The 27,950-nt window shown below is 42.1% G+C and overlaps 1 protein-coding gene across 9 annotated transcripts in view; it reads right to left on the bottom strand.

Annotated features, from left to right (window-relative positions):
• Window positions 1-27,950, bottom strand: part of SNX25 (sorting nexin 25) — a 149,446-nt gene that overhangs the window by 39,625 nt on the left and 81,871 nt on the right. For all 9 annotated transcript variants that reach the window (XR_014830417.1, XM_085000975.1, XM_085000976.1 and 6 more), the window contains one exon: window positions 9,573-9,643. Coding sequence is in view for 8 of the 9 variants with exons in the window: in XM_085000975.1 (XP_084857101.1) it covers window positions 9,573-9,643 (71 nt within the window). In the remaining variant the exon portion in view is untranslated. The remainder of the gene's footprint in view (window positions 1-9,572; window positions 9,644-27,950) is intronic.

Below are 27,950 nucleotides of genomic sequence, written 5' to 3'. Positions count from 1 at the left end.
TCGTTAGACTGTGAGCTCCTGAAGGTCAGGAACAGCCTGCTACATCATGGCACTCAAAAGATGTTTGCTGAATGACTGAAGACCTATTTCTGGTGATGAGATAACCTTCAGTGTCCTTTCTCTACAGACATGAACTAAGGGCTCTCTCATCTTCCCAGGATCATGGAGGTGGGGCTGTGAGCAAAGAGGAGAAATTCGAGATAAAATATAAAGGACAAGTAGGAGTTATCTAGGCAGAGTGACACTGAGTGTAGGGCAGCATTCCAAGAAGAAGAAACAGAATCTGCAAAGCATATGAGGCAGGAGGAACGGGGGTGAGGTGAGGAAACAGAAAGGTTAGTGCAGCTGGAGACCCAAGGGAGGAAGGACTGACGGGAGGAGAGCTGAGGAAAGAGGTGGAGCCAGAGCAAGCAGGGACCATGGCACCACAGAGGCTTCACCTCACACAGTTGTGATCCCAAGAACAATGGGAAGACAATGAAGGGTAAGCAAGGAGGCAACATGATTAAGATTCGTACTTTTAAAAAATCACTACGGCTTCAGTATGAAAAATATATTAAACAGGGGCAGGAGTGGCTATAAGGAAGCCAACTGAGAAGCCACTACCATAGTTTGAGAGAGACTGGTGGCAGAAAATGGTGGTGCAGAGAAACAGCAGAGTTGAGAGATATTTAGGTCAGTCTATGTGACAATAATGGACTAGTTTTAAAACATGACAGACAAGGAATGAACAAGAATGACTCCTGAGGTTTTGACTTGTGGGGATGGACAGGATATCATTCAGAGACAAGAAATTACAGAAAATGACCAATTATGTGTGACTTAATTTGGACATTTTCATTTGGAGGTGTCTTTTGATATCCAGATAAAAATGTTCAGCCAACAGGTGGGTAAGTAGAAAAGCACAGAACAGAGGTTCTGTAGATAGAAATCTGGAGAGTCATCAGCATATAGAAAAGGAAAAGATAAGACTAACCAGGGAAAGAACACAGAGCAGTGCTACCCTTTGGTGATGATGGAAAGGCTCCATGCTATCTAATATGTAACCATATCTAAGCCATTCATGGTTACCGAACATCTGAAATGTAACTGGTGTGACTGAGGACCACCATTTTACGTTTTTATTTACTTTCAATTAATTTAAATTTAAATAGCCACATCCAGGAGTTCCTGGCATGGTGGAGTGGAAATGAAACCGACTAGGAACCATGATGTTGTGGGTTCGATCTCTGGCCTCGCTCAGTGGGTTAAGGATCTGGCATTGCCATGAGCTGTGGTGTAGGATGCAGACGTGGCTCAGATCTTGTGTTGCTGTGGCTGTGGTGTAGGCCAGCAGCTGTAGCTCTGACTGGACCCCTAGCCTGGAAACTTCCATATGACACACATGCAGCCCCCAAAAAGCAATAAATAAATAAATAGCCACATCTGGCTAACAGTGACTATACTGTATAGCACAGGCATAAAACAGTAAAAGAGAAACAAATCGTGAGGAACTCCAACACCTAAAAGCCGAATAGAGATGAATAAGGATGAAGAGAAACAAACTGGGATGACAGAGTGTGAGTTAGCCAAGGCAGGGGGGAGTGTGGGAAGACGGGAGTCGTCGCCAATGCCACATGCTGCAGGATGGCCAAGTCGAAGATGGGAAAATGTTCACTGAGACCAGCTAGTTGGATGTACCAAACTTCCCAAATTCCATGACCAGCAAGCAGCTGATGTCACTAGCAGTTAAAATTCAGGACTCAGTCAATGTTTGGCCAGAATGGATGATAAAGTACAGTCAGGGCAAGAAAATGTTGTGAAAAGACTAAAATCTCTGATACCAAGTGTTTCAAATTGTTCTGTATTTGTAAATTTGCCCTATAGAACCTCTTTCTCTAATTATACCGAATTTTCCTGCTCAAAAGACAAGGATCTGAGTTAGATAGTCTCAAAATTTTTTTTTCTTATTTCTATTATTATCCTTCCTTAGAATTACGTTAGCAATTAAACTAGCTGAGGCACTGTGAAGACTTTTAAGATCATCTGGTATCTATTTCTTAAAAAAAAAAAATCAAAATTTTCAAAGAAAAAAGCCATTAAGAAAAGGATCAAACTGAAATTTCTAAACTGTTAAGGAGAGTAATTTGCTCCTCATTTAAGATAAACTAATCTATTATGAACCCAAAGCATGTGCAGAGTTTTACGTGGATTTGCTGGAGTCTGCTGAAGCCTTGGAAGATTTATTTGAACCATCCTGAGTATGTAAAGTAAAGAGGTCCCCCAGCCCTCCTGTCATCCTGAGAAAAGTCAGTGCAAAATCAGCAAGTTCATTCCTTAAGCTTTCACGGGGTATACAATCAGGTAATTTCTCCCCAGCTGTTACATGGCATTTTTTTCTTTAAATCCTCAAAATATATTCACAATTGCATATCATTTCTTAGTCATCAACAATTATAAATGAAAAAGAGTTGCCTGAAACATTTATATGTAGCAACATAATGTTTTAGTATATATATCCCATCTCTAGTTTGAATCCTAAATATTCTTAGGATCTGCCATCTGTTCATTCTTTTTTAAAACTTCTTCAGTTTCCTACTCACAAAGAGAACATGGAAATAAGGAGAAACAACACTGGAAATTAAACGCTTACAACTGTATACACAACCTGGCAGCATCACCACCTGGTCACTCAAGGCACAGCCTGATTCTCCCAGTTTAAGGAAACAGGGCAGACAGGCAGGGCAGCAAGAAGGCAACGTACAGACTGAGGCTCTTCCCAGACTCTCTCCCCGATGCTGTCTTCACTAGATCATGCTCTCTCTAAACCACAGAGATCTCAAAAAAAAAAAAAAAAAAAAACCAGCAAAGCAACTCTATTTAGGGGGAGCCTTTTAATGCTAAAAATCAAGGTTTCCTTGGTGACTTTTACAGGGAAGAAGAAACACAAATATCTGTCTGGAAATAAACTAGAGATCAATTCGGGAAAGAGTGAGATAAAGTAACTATTTGACAACTGTACATCAAAACTCCAAAGGTCACAGAGAAGCAATAACTGCTTCCAATAATAATATGCTACTAGATATTCAATTAAAAGAAAAAGGACAATGGGAAATGCTCAATGTGACCTTTACATTAAAAAAAAAATCTGCACTTAAATTATAACATAATCCTTTAAAACTGAAACCACCTACACATGAGCTTCAAGAGTGAGACAGCAGATGGTATTATTTATGAGGAAAAGTCACTTCAGACTGTTAATACATCGGTCCCCTCTAATCACGGGTTGTGTGAAGATACATGCCTTGGCACAGCGGAAACAGAAGACTATTAACTGTTACCCCTATGCTGGTAACTTTCAAACACTTCTCTTCAGGACTGCTCTCTCTCCCACGGAGTGAATCCCAGCTTAGAAACGCCAGCCAGGCACTCTTCCATCCTCCTGTGGTCCGGATCCAGAACGCCCAGGACCAGTGAGCTGTCCCACACACCAACACATTTCCTGACTCCTTCAGCGTCTTCACTGGGAAACCCTTTAGGGTCACCTAGAGCAGGCAGCCTAAAGACCAAGGAAACTGAGTCCCAGAGGAATGAAGGACATGCCCACGTTTCACTGGGAAGCTGGCAGGAGAACCTGACTGGAACCAAGGTCTCCTAACTCGCACTTTTCCTTCTGCCCCCAAACCTCATCTCACCAACCAGCATCAGTGGAACATAATAGGAACAGCAGGAGACAAGGACTTACGACCTCAGATGAGTTTACTTACCTTCCCTGGACAGCCGTGTCCTCACCTGTTAAGTCAGCAGGCACCATACTGCTCACCATCTGATTCATCCCTGTATCCAATCAGTCACTAGCAAGGTGACCTTACCTTCACAACCTTCCTGATTGATCACTTCCTTTTCACCACCATTATCAGGACCATAGATTGCTAGGCTTCATTCCTAGGCACTGCATCACCCTCCCAAATGGAATATTCCAGAAACATTTTTTTGTTGTCTTGTTTTTTTAAGGTTGCACCTGTGGCATATGGAAGTTCCCAGGCGAGGAGTCGAATTAGAGCTACAGCTGCCAGCCTACACCACAGCCACAGCAACTCAGGATCCAAGCCTCATCTGAGAACTACTACACAGCTTGCAGCAAAACTGGATTCCTAACCCACTGAGAGAGGCCAGGGATCAAAACTGCATCCTCAGGGATACTAGTCAGGTTCTTAACCCACTGAGCCACAACAGGAAATCCTTCAAAATGTTTTTTAAAAATTTCATAGCTAATTGACTTTTACATTTTTAAATTTCCATTCCCCATTTCCATATATGACTAGGCATTACATTTGTTTCTCCAACCCTGTCAGGACTATAATGTCCATCCAGTGGCACTACATTTCAATGTTTTATTATAAAAATATGAACATAAATAGACTTGACTTGTAACCATGCTATAAAACAACAACCTGAAAATAATGAGAAATCAACTTTTAAAATTACTTTTGTCAAAAATTAATTTTAGGACTTCCCATCATGGCTCAGTGGTTAACGAACCTGACTAGTATCCATGAGGACTCAGGTTCGATCCCTGGCCTTGCTTAGTGGGTTAAGGATCCGGTGTTGCCATGCACTGTGGTGCAGGTCACAGATACGGCTTGGATCCTGCATTACTGTGGTTGTGGCATAGGCCAGCAGCTGTAGCTCTGATTCGATCCCTAGCCTGGGAACCTCTGTATGCCATGGAAGGGGCCCTAAAAAGACAAAAAAAAAAAAAAAATTAATTTTATATGATTTCAAACGTCTAAGAACTCAAATAACTTACGAAAAATATTGAACATGTTTTTGATGGACTTGATAAAAAATATAATGTAAATATTATACCAAAATATGCCAGTAATATACAGACTAACGTGGAAAGTTAAATAGAAAAGTCTTTGGTCACACTGACATCATCACATTTATTTGCTACATGAGGCTATAAAAAGCACAATAATTTGCTTTGTGAGGTCACAGTTGGTCCTCACCCCAGAATTTCCCAGCACATGTTCTCTATTTACTGAACGAATGGTCAAAGTGAGACAGAAATGCTAACACCACATGACACCCAGTCACCTTTATGTCTCTCCTCTAAAGGCTTATCTGATTTATTCACAGCTCTAGATATTTATCCCTAAATGAAGGGGCCCAAGTAAGCCCCTGGGGCACTGGTCTACTTTACAGTGGGATCTTTGACTTTCATGGAAGCAAACAAATCAGAACCCCCAAAACCCAATGTGAAGTTACCAGGCATGAAAATCCTTTCTCCCCAACTCTAAGCCTATAAGGTTATTTCAAGCTGGTTTTGCAGAGTCCTACACTTTAAGAAAGGAAGAGATTCTCTGGCTCAAAGTCAAACCAAACCAACCAGGACTACCCAATTGTAATTTAAAATAGGACTCAGAGAAATACACTTGATCAGAGAACTTTCTTTATAAAATAAGACTTTACAAAGTACCTACGTGCCAGAAACCAGGCTAGACCCTTGAACATGCTACTTAATTTAGTCACTGAGTAATTAAGCACTAAGGACCCCTAGAAATTCCTAATTAGCTGTATATTATCTACTATGGCAGCCACTGGTCACACACTTTCTAGCTTTGCCAGAAACTGAATTTTCAGTCTCCACTTTCTCATTCGTTTTTAAAAAAAGCTTTATTGAAATGTAATTCACATACTCTAAATTTTACCCATTTACTGCACACAATTCAATGGTATTCAGCATATTCAGAATTGTGCAACCATCACCACAATCTAAATGTAGAACATTTTCATCACTCCCCAAAGTAAGCCTGTACTCATTAGCAGTCAACTCATTTCCATGCCATCTCATCTCACCACCCTGACAGTCCTAGGTAACTGCTAATCTACTTTATCTCTATGGATCTGCCTATTCTGGGCATTTCACAGAAATGAAATCCATAATATGTGGTCTTCTAGAACTTTCTTCTTTTACTTAGCATAATGTCTTCAAGGTTCACTCATGTTGGGGCATGTATCAATACTGCTTCCTTGTTATGGCTGGCTAAGAGTCTATTATATGGATAAATCAGCTTTTTGTGCGTGGCCATTTGAGTGGGTTCATTTTGGGAATATTATAAGCAATGGTACTACAAACATTCAAGTTTTCTGGGGACATGCTTTCAATCCTCTTAGGTATAAACCTCCACATCTCACGGTAATTCTGCTCAACATTTTGAGGAACTTCCAAACTGTTTCCCATTTTTCAATTCCATCAGCAGTGTATGAGGTTTCCAACTTCTCCACATCCTTAACCAACACATGTTACTATCTCTCTCTCTTTTTTTTTTAGGACCAAACCTGCGGCATATGGAAGTTCCCAGGTTAGGGGTCAAATTGGAGCTGCTGCAGCCACAGCAACGCCAGATCCAAACCATGTCTGCGACCTACACCAAATCTCATGGCAATGCTGGATCCTTAACCCACTAAACAAGGCCAGGGATTGAATCCTCATCCTCATGGATACTAGGTGGATGGGTTCATAACCACTGAGCCACAACAGGAACTCTACTGTCCATTTCCTATTTTAGCCACTCTAGTGGGTGCGAAGTGGTATCTCATATTAGTTTGAATTTGAATTTTCCTAATGTCTAATGGTTTAGGGCATATTTTCATGTGATTATTAGCCATTGGTATATCTTCTTTGCATAGAGAAGTGTCTCTGCAAATCCTTTGCCCATTTTTCAATTGGGTTGTCTTTTGATTACAGAGTTGTATGAGTTCTTTACATATTCTGGATACAAGCTCTACATCATATGATTTGCAAATATCTTCTATGGGCTGTCTTTTTACTTTCTGATGGCAGACACAAGTTTTTAATTTTTGATAAAGTCCTATTTACATTTCTTGTCACTTATACTTCACCTTATTCTTGAAAGACCCATACAATTTGCTAGGACACTGATTCCATGGGCTCTTTGTTCTGGACATGAAGATACACTGTGGCTGAAATTGCCTATGTGGCTTTAGCTATCCTACTTTTTTCTGAGATTTTACATCTTACTTTGAACCTATAGACATAAAGAAGAGTAATTTAGGAAAAGCTAACTACTGGTAACAGAATCAACCCAAAAGGTGAGTAATGTAGTAAATAAGAATGTGATTGTAGAGCTTACTAAAAATAAGTCCCTTTAGTATTCTCACAAAAAAGGAACTACAATGCTATTTTGAACTTATCAGTTACAAAGTTTGGGGTTGGGAGTTTTCATCCTGTCTCAGCAGAAATGAATTTGATTAGCATCCATGAAGACGTAGGTTTGATTCCTGGCCCCACTCAGTGGGTTAAGGTTCTGGCATTGCTGTGAGCTGTTGTGTAGGTCTCAGATGCGGCTCGGATCCCACAGTGCTGTGGCTGTGGTGTAGACTGGCAGCTGTAGCTCCAATTCAACTACTAGCCTGGGAACCTCCATATGCCACAGGTTCAGCCCTAAAAAAAACAAAACAAAACAAAAAAAAGTTGGGTGTTGAATTCTGTCTGCCACCCCCACCCCCACTGCAAAAGATACATTTAAGTCCTAAAGCCTGGTATCTGTGAGTGTGGCATTGTTTGGAAACAAGGTCTTTACAGATGGACACGAGTTCAGATGAGCTCATCTTAGGATAAGACCCTAACCCATTATGACTGGTACCCTAGTAAGAATAAGAAATTCAGACACAGGCATGGACAGAGGGAAGATGATGTGAAGACGCAGGAGGAAGACAGCCATCTATAAGCCAGGAAGAGACCTGAAGCAGATTCTCCCCTCACTGCCCTCAAAGGGAGCCAACCCTGCCAACCTTGGTCTCAGACTTCCAAACTCCAGAACTGTGAGAAAATCAGTTTCTGTTGCTTAAACCACTCACTCCATGGCCCTTTGTTACAGCAGCCCCAGTAAGCTAACAGTTAACACAAGGTAAGAAAGGTAGGTTTCCATCTAAACTCACATAACAAGGAGGGGCACTGAGAAAAGACAATGGTGGCAATAAGAAATCCCTCTTTAGCATTCTCCTTAAAATGTCTGTCAAAGTGTCTGAAAATAAAGCATCTTCTCTGCGGGAACAGTGAGGGAAAGGAGAGGAACGGAGCCCAGACTCTCAGAAGAAATCATCACATCACATCTCTGCTCAAAAGCTTCCAAAGACATCCTCAGTCAAGGTAAACACAGAAGGCCCGAAAGTACAAGCCACCTGTCACCTCTGATTCTGGTTTTGCTCCCCCCTCACCCGTTTCCAGCCACAAAGGCCACCTCAAGCAAGCCTTGTATGCTTCTGCCTCAGAGTTCTGCACCTGTCCTTTCCCAGACTTTCCTCAGGGCCCCCAGGCTTGGCTCACAGGTCACCACCTGGGTGAGGTCTCCCGAGAGCATCCTACCCAAGTGCCCCCACCAGCTTCCAGAGGAGCCAGCATTCCTTACCACACACCCGCCAGCACCCCACCCCCAGCTAAACAAGTGTAGAACATGTTTTTCTCCAAGGCACATGTTACCATCTGAAATACTGTATATTGTATGTGTTATCTGATTGCCTCCCAGCCCAGTTTCGGGGCTTGATGAATGCAGAGATTTCACTGTGTTTACTACTGAATCATAACCACCTATCCTGTGTCCAGGAAACGTTTTTAAATGAATGCATTTGAACAATCTTCCTTACTGGGCTGAGATTAATAAAGCGCCTTTTCAGAGTCTATACCCTCATTTTTTAAAAAAACATGGCTCCTACCTTCTGTGTGACTCAGAGAGACAAGTACAAGTCCCAAGCATCCCTTTGCCTGGGTGTGTTGATTAAAACCCAGGCACAGGTTAAAGTCTCTGGACTGAGTGTTCCTTGTCCTTGTGGCACTCCACTCCCAGACAGGAACTTGAGGGGGGTGTGGAGATGTTTGTGGAAAGTCTAGTCTACAAGGCAGTAGTGTTAGCTGCCTGCCAGCTGCAAATCCAGAGCTGCTTGGTCCTCAATAGAGTAATACGCCCTGTGACATCTCATATGAGGGGAACATAAGGAAGTTGGGGGTCATGCAGACCTTGGTAATTCCTCAGTATCAATGCCTGGGTAAGCATCTCTTTATTTGAAGAGAAACAAAAAAATACAGAACATTTATATGTATATTTTTCAATCCACATGAGTAGAAGGAGAAAAGATGTTCACAATACAAATGTTTAACTAAAGGAAAAGGTTAATTATGAAACATCAACTCACAGAAGTCATTTAAATGACTATCAAGATTGTTTCAATGCAGAAATATGAATGAATAGCAAGATTAAATTTTAATGAGAAAAAACTATGAAACCATGATTAGTTTAAAAACAGAAGCACTATATATCTACTGACTAATATTCTAAAAATTATGATTACAGATGGATAAAATTTATAAGGGAGCACAGGACTAAAAACAAAAGTTTTTGTTAGAATGAAATTATATGTATTTTCTCTTATGCCATTACACCACTATTTTAACAAATTTAAAATACTTAAATGCAATGCTCATACTTGCCAAAGGTCTGACAGAGAAGACTGCGGGTAGATCTAGAACCTTTAGGATGTGTAACTGAAGAAAACAAACTGGTTCTTACCCTTGTGCCTCTTCAGCTGGGGGAAGCTGCTAATGGTAGTTGCCTGGATTATTTCCACTACAATCTGATACCTGAGTTTTAAAAAGAGAGAACAAGAAAAGATTGAATAGGAATAAAATACTACTTTTTAAGGTATTATTAAAACCACCCAACATGGATTAAGTCAGTGGTCCAGGTGCTGCTCATTTCTGAGACCTGAATGTAAGAATCATGAACTTACTCCCCCCTACTCCAACCTCTGTACAGAAACCTTACTACCTGCCCCCTCACTGAAGACACAAACTCTGAGGTTACAATCAACTACTCTCTATCCTTCACCCTTCACCTCTGCCCTCCTCTCCTGATCAGTAACCAGAGCCTCTTGATTCCACCTCCCAGGTGTGCACCGTCCAAAAAGGTGGCCACGAGCCACGTGGGCTATTTTAATTAAGCTACAATTTTAGTTCCTTGGCTGCACTAGCTACATTTCAAGTGCTCAACAGCTATATGCACCTCAGGGACCATACTGGACAGTGCAAACATTTTCATCACTGCAGGAAGTTCTACTGGATGGTACATGCTTTTCAAAGCTATCCTCCAGTCCCCCTGTCACTACCTTCGCAATTTCCCTTATTACTTCTCATTTAGAAGAACATTGAAGACCAAGAGAATGAAGGCATCTGCAGTGGGACTCCACCATCCAAAGTGTCAAAAGCTCCCCGGGTAATTCTAATGTACAGAGAGGGCTGACAACCACTGGAGCAGAACACCAGGTATATGTACATGTAACTGAGAACACCTCTGAGTCAGGAAAAATAAAGGTTACATTTTAAGTGCCAAGTACAACACTGGGGCTGTGGCTTTTTTGAGCTCATTCAATCAGGTAGGTTGTAAACCTAAGTTCTTAAGGGCTATTCAATTATTAAGTATTGCCCTAACCAAACTCATCTATCCTCAGTGTTTCTTATCCCTTAATTATACTGACTGATGAACAATTTTCCCATCAACCTATGGATAGGAGAAAATATTTTCAAACAATGCAACCTAACCTAATTAAGGGCTTAATTTCCAAAATATACAAACAGCTCATATAACTCAAACAAACAAACAAACCAATCAAAAAATGGGCAAAGACCTAAACAGACATTTCTCCAAGAAGACATACAGATGGCCAAAAGGCACATGAAAAAATGCTCGAGATCACTATTAGGGAAATGCAAATCAAAACTACAATGAGATACCATCTCACACTGGTCAGAATGGCCATCATTAAAAAGTCTACAAAGAGCAAATGAAGGGGAGGGTGTGGAAAAAAGGAAACATATACTATTGGTGGGAATGTAAATTGGTGCAACCACTATGGGAAACACTATGGAGGTTCTTCAAAAAACTAAAAATAGAGTTATCATATGATTCAGCAATCCCACTCCTGGGCATATACCTGGAGAAAACTAATTTGAAAAGGTACATGCACCCCAATGTTCATGCAGCACTATTTACAGTAGCCAAGACAGGGAAGCATCCTAAATCTCAATCAACAGATGAACAGAAAAAGATGTGGTTTATGAAGTTCCCGTCATGGCTCAGTGGTTAAGGAACCCAACTAGGACTCAACATGAGGACTCAGGTTAGATCCCTGGCCTTCATCAGTGTGTTAAGGATCTTGCCATGAGCTATGGTGTAGGTTGCAGAGGCAGCTCGGATCCCGCATTTCTACGGCTGTAGCATAGGCCAGCAGCTACAGCTCTGATTCAACCCCTAGCCTGGGAACCTCCATATGCCAAGGGTGCAGCCCTAAAAAGACAAAAAGACCAAAAAAAAAGAAGATGTGATTTATATATACAATGGAATACTACTCAGTTATAAAAAAGAATGAAATGACGCCATTTGCAATGACATGAATGGACCTAGAGATTATCATATTAAGTGGAGTAACTCAAAGACAAATATCATATAATATCACCTACACATAAAATCTAGAATATGACACAAATGAATTTATTTACAAAATAGAAACAGCCTCACAGACAGAAAACAAATTTATGGTCACCAAAGGGGAAAGGAGGGGGTAATAAATTAGGAGTTTGGGATTAGCAGATACAAACTACTATATATAAAAGAGATTTTTAAAAAGGACTTAGAGTTTATAACACAAGGAACTATATTCATCATCTTGTAATAAGCCATAATGGGAGAGAATATATCTATGTGTATAACTGAATCATCAGAAACTAACTTAACATTGTAAATCAACTATACTTTAATAAAAAATAAAATTTTTTAAAAATTAAAAAAAGGGAGTTTCCGTCGTGGCGCAGTGGTTAACGAATCCAACTAGGAACCACGAGGTTGCGGGTTCGATCCCTGCCCTTGCTCAGTGGGTTAACGATCCGGCATTGCTGTGAGATGTGGTGTAGGTTGCAGACGTGGCTCGGATCCCGCGTTGCTGTGGCTCTGGCGTAGGCCAATGGCTACAGCTCCGATTCGACCCCTAGCCAGGGAACCTCCATATGCCGCGGGAGCGGCCCAAAGAAATAGCAAAAAGACACACACAAAAAAAAAAAAAAATTAAAAAAAGTATCTGCTCAGGAGTTCCCATCAGGGCTCAGCGGAAACGAATCCAACTAGGAACAATGAGGTTGCAGGTTCGATCCCTAGCCTCGCTCTGTGGGTTAAGGATCCGGCATTGCAGTGAGCTGTGGTGCAGGTCACAAGAGAGGCTTGGATCTGGTGTTGCTGTGGCTGTGGCCTAGGCCAGCAGCTACAGCTCCGATTAGACCCCTAGCACGGGAACCTCCATATGCCATGGGTGCAGCCCTAAAAAAAGAAAAAAAAGAATCTGCTCATAATAAACCTATTCAACATCAACTCTCTGAACACAAATCTCACAGCATTCTAGGATGTAATGCTATGTTTGGCTCGCTTTTATAGCACAAAATATGTTCTGTTGCTTTTCAACTAAAACTCAGATGACAGACATGAATTCATCAGTCATAGCTATTCATGGATGCCTCACAAATTCCCACCTTTTTATTTCTTCCCTTGTGTAATATAAATATCAATGCCTGCCTCTTGCACCTCAAAGAACAGGCTGTCAGGAGCATTGCCGGTGTGTCACCTGGAGATTGTGGCAGACTGCTGTTGCCAACACTTTTTCTCTCTTTCTTCCCCACTAACTGAGCCACATTTATCTGGGAGAGTAATGCAGCCCACTAAAAATGCAAATCTTCTCCCTAGCAGATAGGGATGGTCATTTGATATAGTTCTAGCCTATGAGATATAAGCAGAAATTATCTGGAGGGGATTCCAGGAAGGCTTTCTAAAGGGGCGGACTTCATGGAAAAGCCCTTTTGGTCTCTTCCTCTCGCCCTTCCCTCAATTTCCCAGCATGGAACAAGGATGTAACTGATGAAGACAGCCATGAGGATGAAAGCCACACGGTGATAGGAGAAGACAGCAGGTGTTCAGGTGTCCAGTGACATCGCTGAGCCAAGATAATAGCCCCAGCCTGTCCATCTCAGGACATCTTATTACATAAGGAAAATAAATCCCTAACTTGTTTAGGTAACTCTGCATCAAAAAGTCTCACAGCCAAGTGCCATCTGACTGACAGCTCTAAAGACTCCATACATAGAAAAGTTATCTCTAGGCAATGTTCTCTAAAAGGAAGATTTTTTTTTTTTTTTTTCTTGGTTGTGCCTGTAGCATGCAGAAGTTTCCAAGCCAGGGATTGAACCTGTGCCACAGCAGTGACAACAAAGGATCCTTAACCCACTGTGCCACTAGGAAACTCCACTCCAATGAAGGCTTACTAGAACATTAATGATTGATAGTTTTTCTTTTTTTCCTTTTTCAGCCACACCCAGGGCATATGGATGTGCCCAAGCCAGGGATCCAATCCCAGCCACATCTGGGGCAACACCAGATCCTTGACCCACTGAGAGAGGCCAGGGATCAAACCCATGTCCTCATGGATACTAATTGGGTTTGTTACTTCTGAGCCACAACACAAACTCCCAAGATAGGTAGTTTTCTGATGAAACTGCCTTCATTCCTCCATTAACAATAAAACACAAAAACAGCCTTTCTGTGACTTTTCCTTCCGGTTACTGAACAGATAAGAAAATAGCTTATAAGAAGCAAACGCAAACCTTGAATCATCAAAGTTTAACAGTCTTTCACCAAGTCTTTAATTTAACCTTGGACTTAGGTTCTAAAAGTGGAAAGCACTGACTTTTCACTCAACTCCAGCACATGTCTCCAAACTCCAAACATATGCTTGTTATAGCAATTTCTACAAAGAAAAGCATGAGAATAATCTATGTGGTCGATGTGCTTTCATTAAATAAACACTTGTTAATTGTCTCCCATGTCCTAGACACACAGAAATGAATACCACCAATGTGGTATCTGCTTTCAGAGAGCTCTGGAGATATATCAGACTAAAGGGAAAACACTCAGCTCACAATATTTGTAATTATGAAGACCACAGTAAAATAGATTTTAATGACACACTGATCCTAAAATGCAAAATGGAACATTCATTTATGATTGCAGATTTGTAAATCTGTGGGTATATGAACCAGGGTTACAAAGCAAAATAGAGGTAACAATGAAGGGCATCTGTATTTAAATGGCAGAATTATATCTTAAAAATTTCCCAAACTGCTTATCTATCTTAGCCAGTTCAAACTAGCCTTACCTTGTTTCCTACCCAAGAAGCTTTTCCTACCTCCCCATTTCTACACTAGCCTCTCTGACCTTCCTTCTAGTCTCTATGCAGAGGCTCGAAAATCTCATCATCTTAGATATCCACCCTCCCAGTAAATAAGAATCTAAAGCCCTACTGATTTGTCCTTTGAATCTTTTAAATAGGTCCCTCTCTTCCTCTTGTCACCACTCTATTTCAGGCCTTCTAGAATGTGTTAAACAGTTTAACCGTCTCCCTGACGTCAACCTTGTCCCCATCCAACTCATCTTGAGCACCCTTGAGGAAACACTTTTCCTCAAAGAACTCTCTCATCGCCTCCTCCCTTGCTCAACCCCTCCAGCGACCCCCCTTCTCCCCCTGCCAAAGGAGTAACCTGACACTACCACTGCAACTTGGCACTGGCTCTCTTCAACCCAGAAGAGTTTCCATCCTGCTCTCCCCAAACTATAGTCACTTTCCAGGCTTTTGCTCATGCTCTCTCCTTCTGAAGACAATCTGCCCCAAAATAAAAAAATTAGGGAGTTCTTGTTGCGGCACAGCAGAAACGAATCCCACTAGCATCCAATGGGATGTGGGTTGATCTAGCGTTGCTGTGGCTGTGGTGTAGATTGCAGATGCAGCTTGGATCCTGCGTTGCTGTGGCTGTGGTGTAGGCCAGCAGCTGTAGCTCTGATTCGACCCCAAGCCTGGGAACTTCCATATGCCACAGGTTAGGCTCTAATAAGCAAAAAAAAAAAAAAAACCAAAAATGAAAAAACTCCCTACTTGTCCACTTAATTAGATCTTACATATACTATGTCTTCCCTCAAATCATCCCCAATCCCTCTAATTCACATTAATATTTCACCTTTCTGAAATCCTAAATTACTTCTGCTCTATAATAGTACCTATTTATCTACTATTCTATGTTGCTAAAGAGTCGCATTTCCACAAAGAATGTTGTGAACAAAGAAAACGTTGTGTCCAGTGCTTTCAGGGCCTCGCATTTCTTTTCAAAATGGTAACATGTCTGAGCCTAAGACAAAATTGTGGCTTTGTCTATAAAAAAGATATGTTAGGAGTTTCCACTGTGGCGAAGCAGAAACAAATCCAACTAGGAACCATGAGGTTGCGGATTCCATCTCTGGCCTCACTCAGTGGGTTAAGGATCCGGCACTGCCATGACCTGCAGTGTAGGTGTAGGTCACAGATGCAGCTCAGATCTCGCGTGGCTGTGGCGTAGGCCAGCAGCTGTAGTTCCGATTAGACCCCTAGCCTGAGAACCTCCACATGCCGCAGGTGCGGCCCTAAAAAAGTAAAAAAAAAAAAAAAAAAAAGATATGCTACCTTTTTCTCTCCAACTTGAAGACAGGGATTGAGTCTTGGATTCACCTACAGAACCTTGCTTGGCAGTAAATATTAATGAGTGCTAAGGACTGAATGTTTTCATCTCCTGCAAAACTCACATATTGAATCCTAAGCCTCAATGTGATGGTATTTGGAGGCGGGACCTGTGGGAGGTCATTAGGTGGTCATGAGGATGATATGTGTTCCTAAAAAAGAAGCCCTAGAGGACTCTCTCTGCTGAGTGAGGACAGAGAGAGAAGCTGACCAGAAACCCAATCTGCCTATCAGCAACTTGATCTTGGACTCCCCAGCCTCCAGAACTAGGACAAATAAATGTTTGTTGTCAAGCAGTCCATTCTATGGCCAATTTGTTATAAAAGTCCAAACTGACTAAGACAATGAGCTAAATTAATGTGTTAACATCTGTAACACATAACAGGTACACATAACATTTCTGAACAATCTGTGCTTTTGATATTCTTAGTGATTCACATTCTGGGACAAACAAGTCATCAGTGGTACTGCAGAAAATACACATCATCTGAGTAAGAAGTAAAATGTTCATATGGATCTATAAAATCCTAAGAATAATACCAGCTAATAGACTCCTTTCATTAGGTACTAGGGACATGATTAGATACTTTAATTTATATAATCTCATTGAATCCTCACAAGGTGCTATAATTAGCCCCAGGTTACCAGGAAGAAATTAGAGTTCAGGTGGATTAAGAAGTCTATACAAGCTCTTACTGCTTTTAAGTAAGAGAGCCAGAATTACAACCTACGGCTGCCTGATTCTAAAGCTCATGTTCTTAACCATTTTCCAACTATCCTAAAATTCAATACAGATTAATGTTCAGCTTGTCTAAGGCCCTTCAAAGTATATCAGCATGGCCAAGGCCAGGCCATCTTTCCAGCAATAATGCCTTCCATAACCTTCCTTAGATACCATTTCCTGCCAAACCGGACCTCATGAGACACCCCAAACACACTCCAGCTCTTTCCTGACTCCCAGACTTTGCTTCATTTCTTCTCCCTCTTATATACAACTTCGCCCCTTATCTGCTGGATCCCATTCACTCCTGAGAACTCAAGTACCCAGCCATTCCTCTCTGAAGCTTCTGAGATGCCTCTTATCCACAGGATAAAATATGTGCTCCTGCCCATGTCTTTGCCTCTTCACACTCTCCCTCTGGCCTGAATAACTTGCTTCATATTCAGCTATTTACACCCAGAGGGGTCTCCTACACCAGACAATGAACACTTGATGGCAGGGGTAAGAACCCGAGGATCCACACAGCTCATCTCTAAAAATACCAGACCCTCCGCACACAGTACTTTCCCCACAGGAGGCATGTGAAGATGATTACTGCATTTGCAGAATTCTCTTTCACTTGATACCAAAAGCCCAGTAAGAAATGAGGGACTTTCTCATTCTCAACAAGACCGTACAAGGACACACATCCAAATGCTGACCATCTTTGATGGCACAGGCTTCCCTGTCCTCTCGACTGGGGGCACCAGTCACCCTCTCGGCCCTCCTCCTCCAGAGGAGGACATGGCCTTGCTGGTGCCCAGTTTGATTCAACAATCAGGAGGACAATATTTGATTTTTTTTGTTATTTGGGGTTTTTGGGGTGTTTTTTTTTTAATCTTTTTTAGGGCTGCACCTGCAGCATATGGAGGTTCCCAGGCTAGGGGTCAAATTGGAGCTGTAGCCGCCAGCCTACACCACAGCTCACGGCAACACCGGATCCTTAACCCACTGAGCAGGGTCAGGGATCGAACCCATATCTTCATGGATACTGGTCGGGTTCGTTACCCCTGAGCCACAATAAGAACTCCTGGAGGACGATACCTGTAATAAGCCTTCTCTTGATTAGAAGAGCAGAGATCCTTAGCACATGTTTTTCCAAAATGATAACGTAAACTCAAGTCTCAGGAGGAAGTAGCATAATGATAATTCAGCTCTTTTCCAATTCTGGCAAGACCCTATCAGGTAGCATCCACTGTCTCAGGGATAAAGAAGTCAACAAAGCTAGCTGCTGCCTGCCCCTCTGAGCTACCACCTCACCTCTCTTTAGTTTTATATGCTTAGCAAGTTTTGTTTTTACCAACTCTTCCCACCAAGCTTAATCTCGCCTGAATGCTACACAGTCCTATAAAATAATCAATCATTGTAGAAGTCAACACCTTATGACAACTGTTCACGACAGCTTTGGGATTCCACTGGAACTGATTTCAAAGTTATTCAGAAGCCATGCCCCCAAAAGTAGTGTCTTCATTTCATTAGGCACACCTTACACAGATTTTTTAAAGTATCATTTTAGCTTGAGTATTATCTTGGGCATGCACATGCTGCAATGTCTTAGAAGAGTCAAAGGCTTCACAAATCCTCGTCAAGGTGTACAATATGGTAAATGGTTTAAAATACTGTTTTATATCAAAATTAGCAAGGGTCTATTACAGAATAGAATAGAATATACATACAAACGTTTAAGAAAAAAATCAGAAAGTTCGGAGTTGCCACAGGCTTCTTTTTTTTTTTTTTTCTGTCTTTTTGTCTTTTTGCCTTTTCCCGGGCCACTTCCCATGGCATATGGAGGTTCCCAGGTGAGGGGTCGAATTGGAGCTATAGCCGCCGGCCTACGCCAGAGCCACGGCAACTCGGGATCCGAGTTGCGTCTGCAACCTACACCACAGCTCACAGCAATGCCGGGTCCTTAACCCACTAAGCGAGGCCAGGGATCGAACCCGCAACCTCATGGTTCCTAGTTGGATTCATTAACCACTCCGCTACGACGGGAACTTCGCCACAGGCTTCTTTGTAATAGGCTAGGGATATGTTTTCATTAAAGGGGTATCAATTAAAGCATTTAGGCAAGGAAGCCATGCTGATTTCCGCTACCCAAGCTGGAGCTGTTTCCCACACCCACAGGACGACTGCCGGGTCTGCTAGATAATTTAGGGAATATATCAGAGCGGTTACGAATGTGCACCCTGGCACTGTGTTCAGATGGCCTGTGTTCCAGTGCTGCTTCCAGCACTCACTGTGTCACCCTGGGAAAATTATTCAAGCTTTCTGAAACTCAAGAGTCCTCATCTGTAAAAAAAGAGGAGTAACAGTATTTTTCCTCATAGGGTTTCTATGTGGATTAAATGAGATAACTCCTTCAAAATATTTGGAATAGTGCCTGCCACACAGTGAGAGTCTGTTTTTGCTTTTTAGGGCCACACCAGCAGCATATGGAAGTTCCCAAGTGAGGGGTTGAATTGGAGCTGCAGCTGCCAGCCTACAGCAATGCCACAGCAACACCACACCCAAGTTGAGTCTACGACCTACACCACAGCTCATGACAATGCCGGATCCTTAACTGACAGAGGGGGGTTGCCTAGGATCAAACCCACATCCTCATAGATGCTAGTTGGGTTCATTACTGCTGATCCCTAATGGGACCTCCCTTATAGTGAGAGTTTAATGACTAAAAATTACTGTTCCTTAACACTGCTGTTGATTCTTCAGCTATGTGCTGTTTAGGGAGATGGGGTGTGTGTATGTGTGGGTGGGTGGGTGTGTATGTGTGTGTAAAAATACATACAAAAACCATTTTAAGTAGTCTTACTTTTTTCCTGACTATAAGAGTATGTCGGGAGTTCCCGTCGTGGCGTAATGGTTAAAGAATCCGACTAGGAACCATGAGGTTGCAGGTTCGATCCCTGGCCTTGCTCAGTGGATTAAAGACCCAGCATTGCTGTGAGCTGTGGTGTAGGTCGCAGATGCAGCTCGGATCCTGAGTTGCTGTGGCTGTGGTATAGGCCGGTGGCTACGGCTCCGATTAGACCCCTAGCCTAGGAATCTCCATATGCCGCAGGAGTGGCCCTAGAAAAGGCAAAAAGACAAAAAAAAAAAAAAAAAAAAGTCAGCCTGATCAGAGACCACCAGGGTCATTGCAGTCCAACAAAACTGGGTTTACTGCCCCACTGCTCTGAGCAAGAGGAGCCAAGGAGCATCTCCCCAGTTACCACACGGCCCTGGGGAAGGGTGGGTATAGATGAAATTTCAATGAAGCAGCACTGTGACAGGCTCAAAGCAGAGCTTGTGAAGGGGTCAACTTCAAATGGACACAGGGTCCCGCTGCCTTGAAAACTACGAAGTTAAGTTAAATGTGGGATGTTGAGTCCAGAAACCCCTTATCTGCCACTCTGTCTGGGTTATAAATGAGGCTGCTTCTCTGTGTCAAAGAGACTGAAATCGTCCAAGTGGGAGGAGGATGTGTCATTCTTATGATACCATTTCACACAGCAAAACTTCTCAGTGAATAAGAAAGCAGTAGTCACTCAGAGAAGAGAATCATTATGACATTTTACAGCCGCTGCATGTATTTGGAAGAAATATTATTTCCTGTTAATTTTGTAGCTGGTCTTAGTGTCTGTTATCCCAGCCTGATTAATGGACAGGCAGATTTCACTTTTACATTCTGAGCCAATTTTTGCTTTCTCTAAAATAACAGATGCTCTTTTAAGAAAATGGCAAAACATACAAAGGACAACATTAAAAGTTAACTACTATTAACGTTTGGTATATCTTTATAACCTTTTTTCTATGCTAACATTTTTTTGTTTTCTAAGACTGGATTTATGCTTTAAATACTGGCATAGAGCCTTTTAAATTTATAAATTTATAGTTACTATATTCCAGTATTATTAAATGTTCTGATGCAACACCATTACTACATGGCAATCCATTGCATAGATGAACCAAAACTTTTTCAACCAAACCCATATGGTTGGATTTTTTGTTTATTTCAAGCTTTTCTCAATTTTTTTTTCAATTTTAAATAAACTACATTAAATTTCTCCAAGAAATGTTTTGGAGAAATCGTTCCACATATTCATGATTATTTCCTCAAGATAAATTCCTATGAATAATAATTACATCAAAATGAATACACATTTTGTTACCAGTTGTTCAGATTATAAAAACTAACAGAAAAGGGATAATTTTTACTACTACAAGCAGGACTTGAAGTTGTCTATTTTCCTACATTCCTGACAACACTAGGTACCAAATTTTTAATCTTCACCAATATTATGAACAAAGAAAAGTACCTCAGTTTAGTTCCTCTAACTGAGCACTGCTGAAGGAAGAGCTGCCTCTCCATGCAGTGTATATAATGCTATTAAGCAGGAAGTGCCCGGGAGCTGTAGTACAAGCAGGGAAAATATTTTCAGTTAGGGCTTGGAGGAGGAGAAGGCTCTTTTCACTCAAGGGGCTTTAAATCTGTTTTCCACTTTTCTAGCGGGTGCAAGGCAGCTAATTCCACAGAAAGTCTAAGGCACGTTTCCCAGCCTTTTTCCATTTGTGGCACACACAGCAAATGACAATGTCTGATCAGGATCCTGGGGCAACCAGCTATCCCAGGCCCTACCTGCCACCTTGTAGGCTGAGGGGACCGTCATTTCTGCATACCTGGGCTCTGTACTTGAGTCACATCAGCTAGAAAATTCTACACCACAGCTGCCCAAGGAATCCTGAGTGTATGTAAACACACACACACTCATGTTATGCACATAGAATATAATCTGGAAATATATATATATATACATACACACACCAAGTATTCAGTTTCATCCATAATAAATGATTTCTATTTTCTTAATCTTATTTATAGCTTTTAATCTTCCTAAAATAACTAGCACATATTCATTTTCTAGTTTCCAGAGCCTACATAAATTACATGTTACAGAAGCAGTCAAAACTTTGTCACCACTGACTAACCAGTGCCCTTTAGTTAACCTTAAGAAAGCCGAATTTGGAGTTCCTGTCGTGGCGCAGTGGTTAACAAATCTGACTAGGAACCGTGAGGTTGCGGGTTCGGTCCCTGCCCTTGCTCAGTGGGTTAAGGATCTGGCGTTGCCGTGAGCTGTGGTGTAGGTTGCAGACACGGCTCGGATCCCGTGTTACTGTGGCTCTGGCGTAGGCCGGTGGCTACAGCTCCGATTCAACCCCTAGCCTGGGAACCTCCATATGCCTCGGGAGTGGCCCAAGAAATAGCAACAACAACAAAAAGACAAAAAAAAAAAAAAAAAAAAAAAAAAAAAAAAGGCCAAATTTTTCTTGCTGCTTCCTGTATCAAGTTTCTTCTAGTGTTTCCATATTTCTATGTCAGCTATTAATATCATTTATATTTCCATATGTTCCATTCTCAATTTGTCTAGTTCACGTTCTATATTGAAAATGTCCTGATGACTTTTTATACATTTTGAATGAAGCTTCGGAATGAAGCTTTTTTTTTTCCATTTTTTTTTTTATTACTCAAATGAATTTATCACATCTGTAGGAACGAAGCTTTTCTGAAAGATATTGTGTTGCCTCATCTCATCCATTAATCCTACTCAAGTCAGGGTCTGAGAATGTTTCTTCCCCCCCCCGCCCCACACACACACATTGTTGTTTTTTCAGCTCTTATTGGGACGCTACACATCCTGCATTATCTCATCTAACCCTTGCAACAGAACTGTGTTCTCTGTTTCAGTTAAAACTGAAGCTCAGAGTGCAAATAACTTGCCTCAGGCCATACAGTTTGCAAGCAGTGAAGCCACAGGGGAAACCAAGTCTGAAATCCAGGCCTGTTAGACCCCCAAGCATGTCTGTGGCCAGGATCTGCCTTCGATGCTTATCTGTCACTACAGGTTGACTTTTTGTGATGCTAACTCTTATCTGTCTCTAGAAGAACTACTTTGCTGTCAAGTGCAGGGCAATCCAAAAACAGGGCACGTGTGGCCAATACTCAGGGCAATGATGAGTATGTTGAATTTCAGTGTTGGAGACCATGGAACAGCAGAACTCTGCAGAAAGCAAATATCTATGGACTCAAGAGTTTTAAAGGACAGCAGTCTCCTTCAAAGACAAGACGAAGGACTTATGCATTAACCATGTTATTCTATAGCTGCATTATGTCCTAAGGATACCCTCTTTTGATATTACAAAGAAGCTAATCTCATCATTGCCTATGCCTGTTCCTGCCCACTAATCTTGACACCTTCATTAATCCCATCAATAATAATTTCATCACCTTCCTTAATAAAAAGATACGGGCTAAAGCCTAGCTTTTGTTCTGCAGAACAGAGTGCCTCCTGGGCCCCCACTTTCTAAATGTAAGAGTCTTGTGTGTTGTTATACTGCACGCGCCATCTCTCTTCCAGGATTCCCCATTTCCCTGCAGGGATGATCACAGCATTTCAGGAATTAAACCCACTGTTATTAAAATTAAACTCATCATCTCCTAATTTCATTCTTTTTACTATCATCTATGTTGGTGGATATTTACCTCTATCACATCAGCATAGCAGAAACACTACACACATAACACATAACCATAACATAGCATAACATAACGGTGAGCCATGCAGGTCTCTCCCCAGCTCTACATGCGCTGATGTGATGCCGGTGGCTTGAAATTGGCTGTGATGGGGGTATTAGCACCAGAGAAATCGTCAAATGCTATAAGTCAGGTTTTCCTACCCCTCCCCCTACAAAGCCAGTTGTTAAAAATTACCGCACCCTGCACCCCGTGTTCACCACCCTTCACCACCCTATAGATCAAGTTCTTTTTGGTTGGCAGTGGGTTTCAAGTTCAAGAAATTCCACCCCTGGCCTCTCTCCATCTCTCACTCATTCTTCTCTCCTCCCTGGAGAGGGAGAGGGTTTAATCTGGTCACAAGAGAGGAGGAACCAGGCATGTGAAGCACAGTTCTGTCCTCCTTCCTCTTAAGGGCATGTGGTCTCCCAAGGGCAGCTGGCAGGTAGATTGCGCCTGCTGTGGAGACGAGGGAGAAGAAGGGACGAGGAGAAGGATTACGGTCCCACAGTGTAAGGTGGAAAAGAATGTCTAATACTGAAACTCAAGTTTTATTTATTTTATTTTATTTTTTTGTCTTTTTAGGGCCACATCCACGGCATATGGAGGTTCTCAGGCTAGGGGTTTAATCAGAGCTACAGCGGCCAGCCTACTCCACAGGCACAGCAATGTCAGATCTGAGCTGCGTTTGCAAACTACACCACAGCTCATGGCAACGCTGGATCGTTAACCCACTGAGTGAGGCCAGGGATCAAACCTGCAACCTCATGGTTCCTAGTCGGATTCATTTCTGCTGCACCACGATGGGGGACCTAATTTTTTTTTTTTTTTTGTCTTTTTGTCTTTTTAGGGCCACATCCGCGGCATATGGAGGTTCCCAGACTAGGGATCTAACTGGAGCTACAGCTGCTGGCTTACGCCACAGCCACAGCAATGCTAGATATGAGCTGTGTCTATGACCTACCACATGTGGCTCATGGCAACGCCAGATCCCTAACCCACTGAGCGTAGCCAGGGATCGAACCCACACCCTCATGGTTCTTGGTTGGATTTGTTTCCACTGGTGCCATGATGGGAACTCCTGAAACTCAGTTTTAGAGTGTGCACTGCCTACATGTATAAACGTCACTCTCCCGGATCGGTCACTGTGGTCTTCATCTGCCTTCTTCCTTGGCCCTAAGGAGGTCAGACTTCGGGATGAAGAGAGGAGCACTGCTGTTTCTTGGGCCTCCTTAAACTCCCAAAAAAACACTGCATCCCGGCCGGGGGACCACCAAGACCTGCTCAGTGTTCATAATGAAATTAAATCTAACTGCAATCCTTGGTCTAATGATTATAAATGATAACAATAAGAGCAGCAGCTTAACAATCAGGAATATGCAGGTCCTGGGCAAAGTGTTTTACATAAACTGACTTGTGGTCCTAACTGTCATCAGAGAGATGGGATTAAGATGGCAGAATAGAAGGACTGGAGCGCAACTGCTCTCCTAAAAACAACAAAATTTTACAACCAAATACTGAGCAATCTTCAACCAAATGGACCGAAAACTTTCAAAAAGATATCCTACTCTAGAAGACAAAGAGGAGGCCACATCAAGAGGTGGTCATTTTGGGAAAATCTGGCCCCACTCATCAGCTCTGAGAAGTCCCAGGTCAAACAACAATCCAGGTGGGATCACAGCCCCACCCATCAGTAAACAGGATGCCTAAAGACCCCCCAGGCACACAGCCCAACCCAGAGACAAAGCCCCACCCACCAGAGGGATAGCAATCAGTTCCACCTACCAGTGGGCAGGCATTAGTCCCTCCTGTCAGGAAGCCTACAGCAAGTCCCCCATACCAACTTCAGCCACAAGAGGGCAGACATCAGAAATAAGAGAGGCTACAACTCTATTATCTGTAAAAAGGTTACCACAGCAAAAACCTGTCAAAGCAAGTAACACTTCACCCACACCTGAATGGCACTGGTGCTGCTCCACAAATAAGCACAGGATGAATTCTCTAATTTCAAAGACATCATAAACTTCATACCAAAATTCCCCTTCTCGTATCAAATTTTTACATGGCTGCCAACAATTATCTTTATTCCCTAAAAGAAAATAATTTCTGTTCTCGGAATAATTTCTGTGCTCTCTGCCATTTCTCAGACACCAGAAGGAATCATATTCTAAAGTCTAAATACCTGTATTTTTCATGAAACTGAAAGATCTTTCAAAACACTTTTCCTAGGCAGCCTTGCATTTTAATGTGTTTTTTTAAAACTAAATTTATATTCATTTATTCTTTTCATAAAAATTAGCCAGGCTTCTCTTTGTTTTACACTTTATGAATCTCCATCTCCCTGTCCGCCCACACTAGCCCTCCTTAGCAGTTTACACATGCTCACTGATTTCTGACATGCTGCAATAGTTTTGTCTTGGGCATGCACCATTTCTTTCTTTCTGATCCTGTATAATGGTAATCCTGTTATACTGCTCAAGATTCACATTTCCAGAATCACTGTTCAAAACACTGGACATTCAAATAATTTAAATTCTTCCACACAAAAGCATACAATTTTAAGAATTTTATTATTTTTAATATATTATCTTCATGTGCAAATGAACCTAATCTGATTCAGAAATGAAAATCCATCCCCTTATGAGAGCTAAACAAGAAATATTTAACAACCCTCCTCAGGAACCCACTCTACTGTTAGGATCTCTTATTAATACATGTATTCTGTCCACTGCCTCTTGCTTTATTCAAATAAAACTGAAAATACCACACCAATCTCCTGTGTGCTAGATAAAAGGTTTCCTTCCCTTCTCCAAGCTAAATAACCCTTAATCTCTTTAATTTTAAACCTTTCATTCATTATTAGAATTTCCTCTCCACTATTTTTAGATTCTCCACATTGCTCTTTAAATGAGGATCAGAAATAAACAAATACAGACCTAGAAAATCTAATAAAGACTGGGCTGGCAGTAAATGAGACTATGGCAGTAACAGGCTGCTCTGGCTCTGATTTTCTTCATTACTACTTGTTTCTCTGGCAGTCTGTTGCTGTCTCAATAAAAGATGGTGATACTCCTGATGGTATCATTCCCCAGGCCTGCAGAGACTCACGAAGAGCAGAGAGCTATCTCCACACCGCAGGAAATCTCACAGGCTCGGGGTCCTGTATCACTGCTGTGTTCCACCCACCTGGCTAGCAAGTTACCTGGCTTTACATACAGGGTTTGAAGTCAGACAGACTGGAGTTGAAATCCTAGCCCTACACTTATTAGCTATGTTGTCCAGGGCAAGTCGCTTCCTTCTCAACTGCATGATGAGAATCGCAGTTCAAACTTCATACAGTTAATTTTTAGAACGACCAAATAGAGATTATAAAGAATCTGGCATTGTGCTCAATACATATTAGATATTCAACAAATGGGAGCTTAAAAAAAGAACGTTTCCCCCCATCCTGAGCACGCATCTGGCATCTCTTTAACCTCAGGCAATGTCCAGCCCAGGAAAGTAGCATTCTTCCCAAGCCTCGATGGGCAGCAGTGCAGCAAAAATGGCTATCTGCCTATCCCATACCATTCCCTTTTCAAGTCTAAGGGTGCCCAGAATAAGACTTCTTGTTTTTTCTCAATTTTTCTGACCAACAAAATATAAACAAAAATGTCAAGAAGTAGCTTCCAGAACTTTCCTTAAAAGACAACCAGTACAGGAGTTCCCATCATAGCGCAGCAGAAACAAATCTGACTAGGAACCATGAGGTTGTGGGTTCAATTCCTGGCCTTGCTCAGTGGGTTAAGGATCCGGCATTGCTGTGAGCTGTGGTGTAGGTCGCAGACATGGCTCGGATCTGGTGTTGCTGTGGCTCTGGCGTAGGCTGGCAGCAACAGCTCCAATTAGACCCCCTAGCCTGGGAACCTGCATATGCCACAGGAGTGGCCCTAAAAAGACAACAAAATTAAAAAAAAAAAAAAAAAAAAGACAACCAGTACATGACTTTTGCCACCATCTCTCCCTGCCTTTATTCCACTTGCTGAGATTAGGATATGATGGACGGCATTCTACAGAACATCCTGAGGCAGGAGGGCTGTGGAACACAGGATGGCAGAGCAGTGAGCTCGGAGGAACCTGGGGCCTTGAGGGGAGTGCAGCCCCGTACCAGTCCCTGATTGCTTACTCCAGACTCCCTTTATGTAACGAAGGGAAAAAAACCCTCTGTACTTTTGTCATACAAAAGTATGACAAATAATACTCTGTCATTATTGAGTATTCTATAATTTTTCAGTAAATCCAGTCCTAACTAATAAAAGTACAACATCTCCAAACTGTTCATGGCGTTAAACCAGCGGCTCCTAAGCAAGGACAATTCTGACCCCCAGAGGACACATGGCGACATCTGGAGACACTGCTGGTTGTCACAACTGTGGGAGTGCTACCGCCAGGCAGTGGACAGAGGCCAGGGATGCTGCTTATAACCCCCACAACAAAGAATTATCGAGCCCCAATGTCAACTGTGCCAAGGCTGACAAACCTTGGGTCAAACACCTCTCTCAGGAAAGTCAGCGATAAAAGGCTCTTTGTTCACTATGGCAGGAGAATGAGGGGGCCTGAGTAATCAGTATTCTCCTCAGCGGAGTTACCATATATCTCAAACAGGAATCAACAGTTTTCACAAGTTCCTGTTGAGGCTTAGCAGTAACAAATCTAACTAGTATCCATAAGGAGGTAGGTTCGATACCTGGCCTGGCCTCGCTCAGTGGGTTAAAGGATCCAGTGTTGCCACCAGCTTCGGGGTAGGTCAGATTTGGCATTGCTGTGGCTGTGTCGTAGGCTGGCAGCAGCAGCTCCAATTTGACCCCAACAGTTTTCAAAGAATCAGAATACAATGAATTACATGACACAACATCTAGCCAAGCCTTCAGATCGGCAGCATGTGAAAGAGCATTACATTTAAAACAGATTCTCAGCATATTAATTGCATTTTATAATCACCTGGGGAGCTTACACCCAGGT

Source organism: Sus scrofa, chromosome 15, assembly GCF_054392235.1.
Source record: "Sus scrofa isolate SSC_HxYL_T2T_F1_AM1 chromosome 15, Sscrofa_HxYL_maternal_Yorkshire_Landrace_v2.0, whole genome shotgun sequence".
Lineage (NCBI taxonomy): Eukaryota > Metazoa > Chordata > Mammalia > Artiodactyla > Suidae > Sus > Sus scrofa.
Note: the sequence above shows the minus strand (reverse complement) of the source record. Positions and strands in the feature narration are given on the sequence as shown.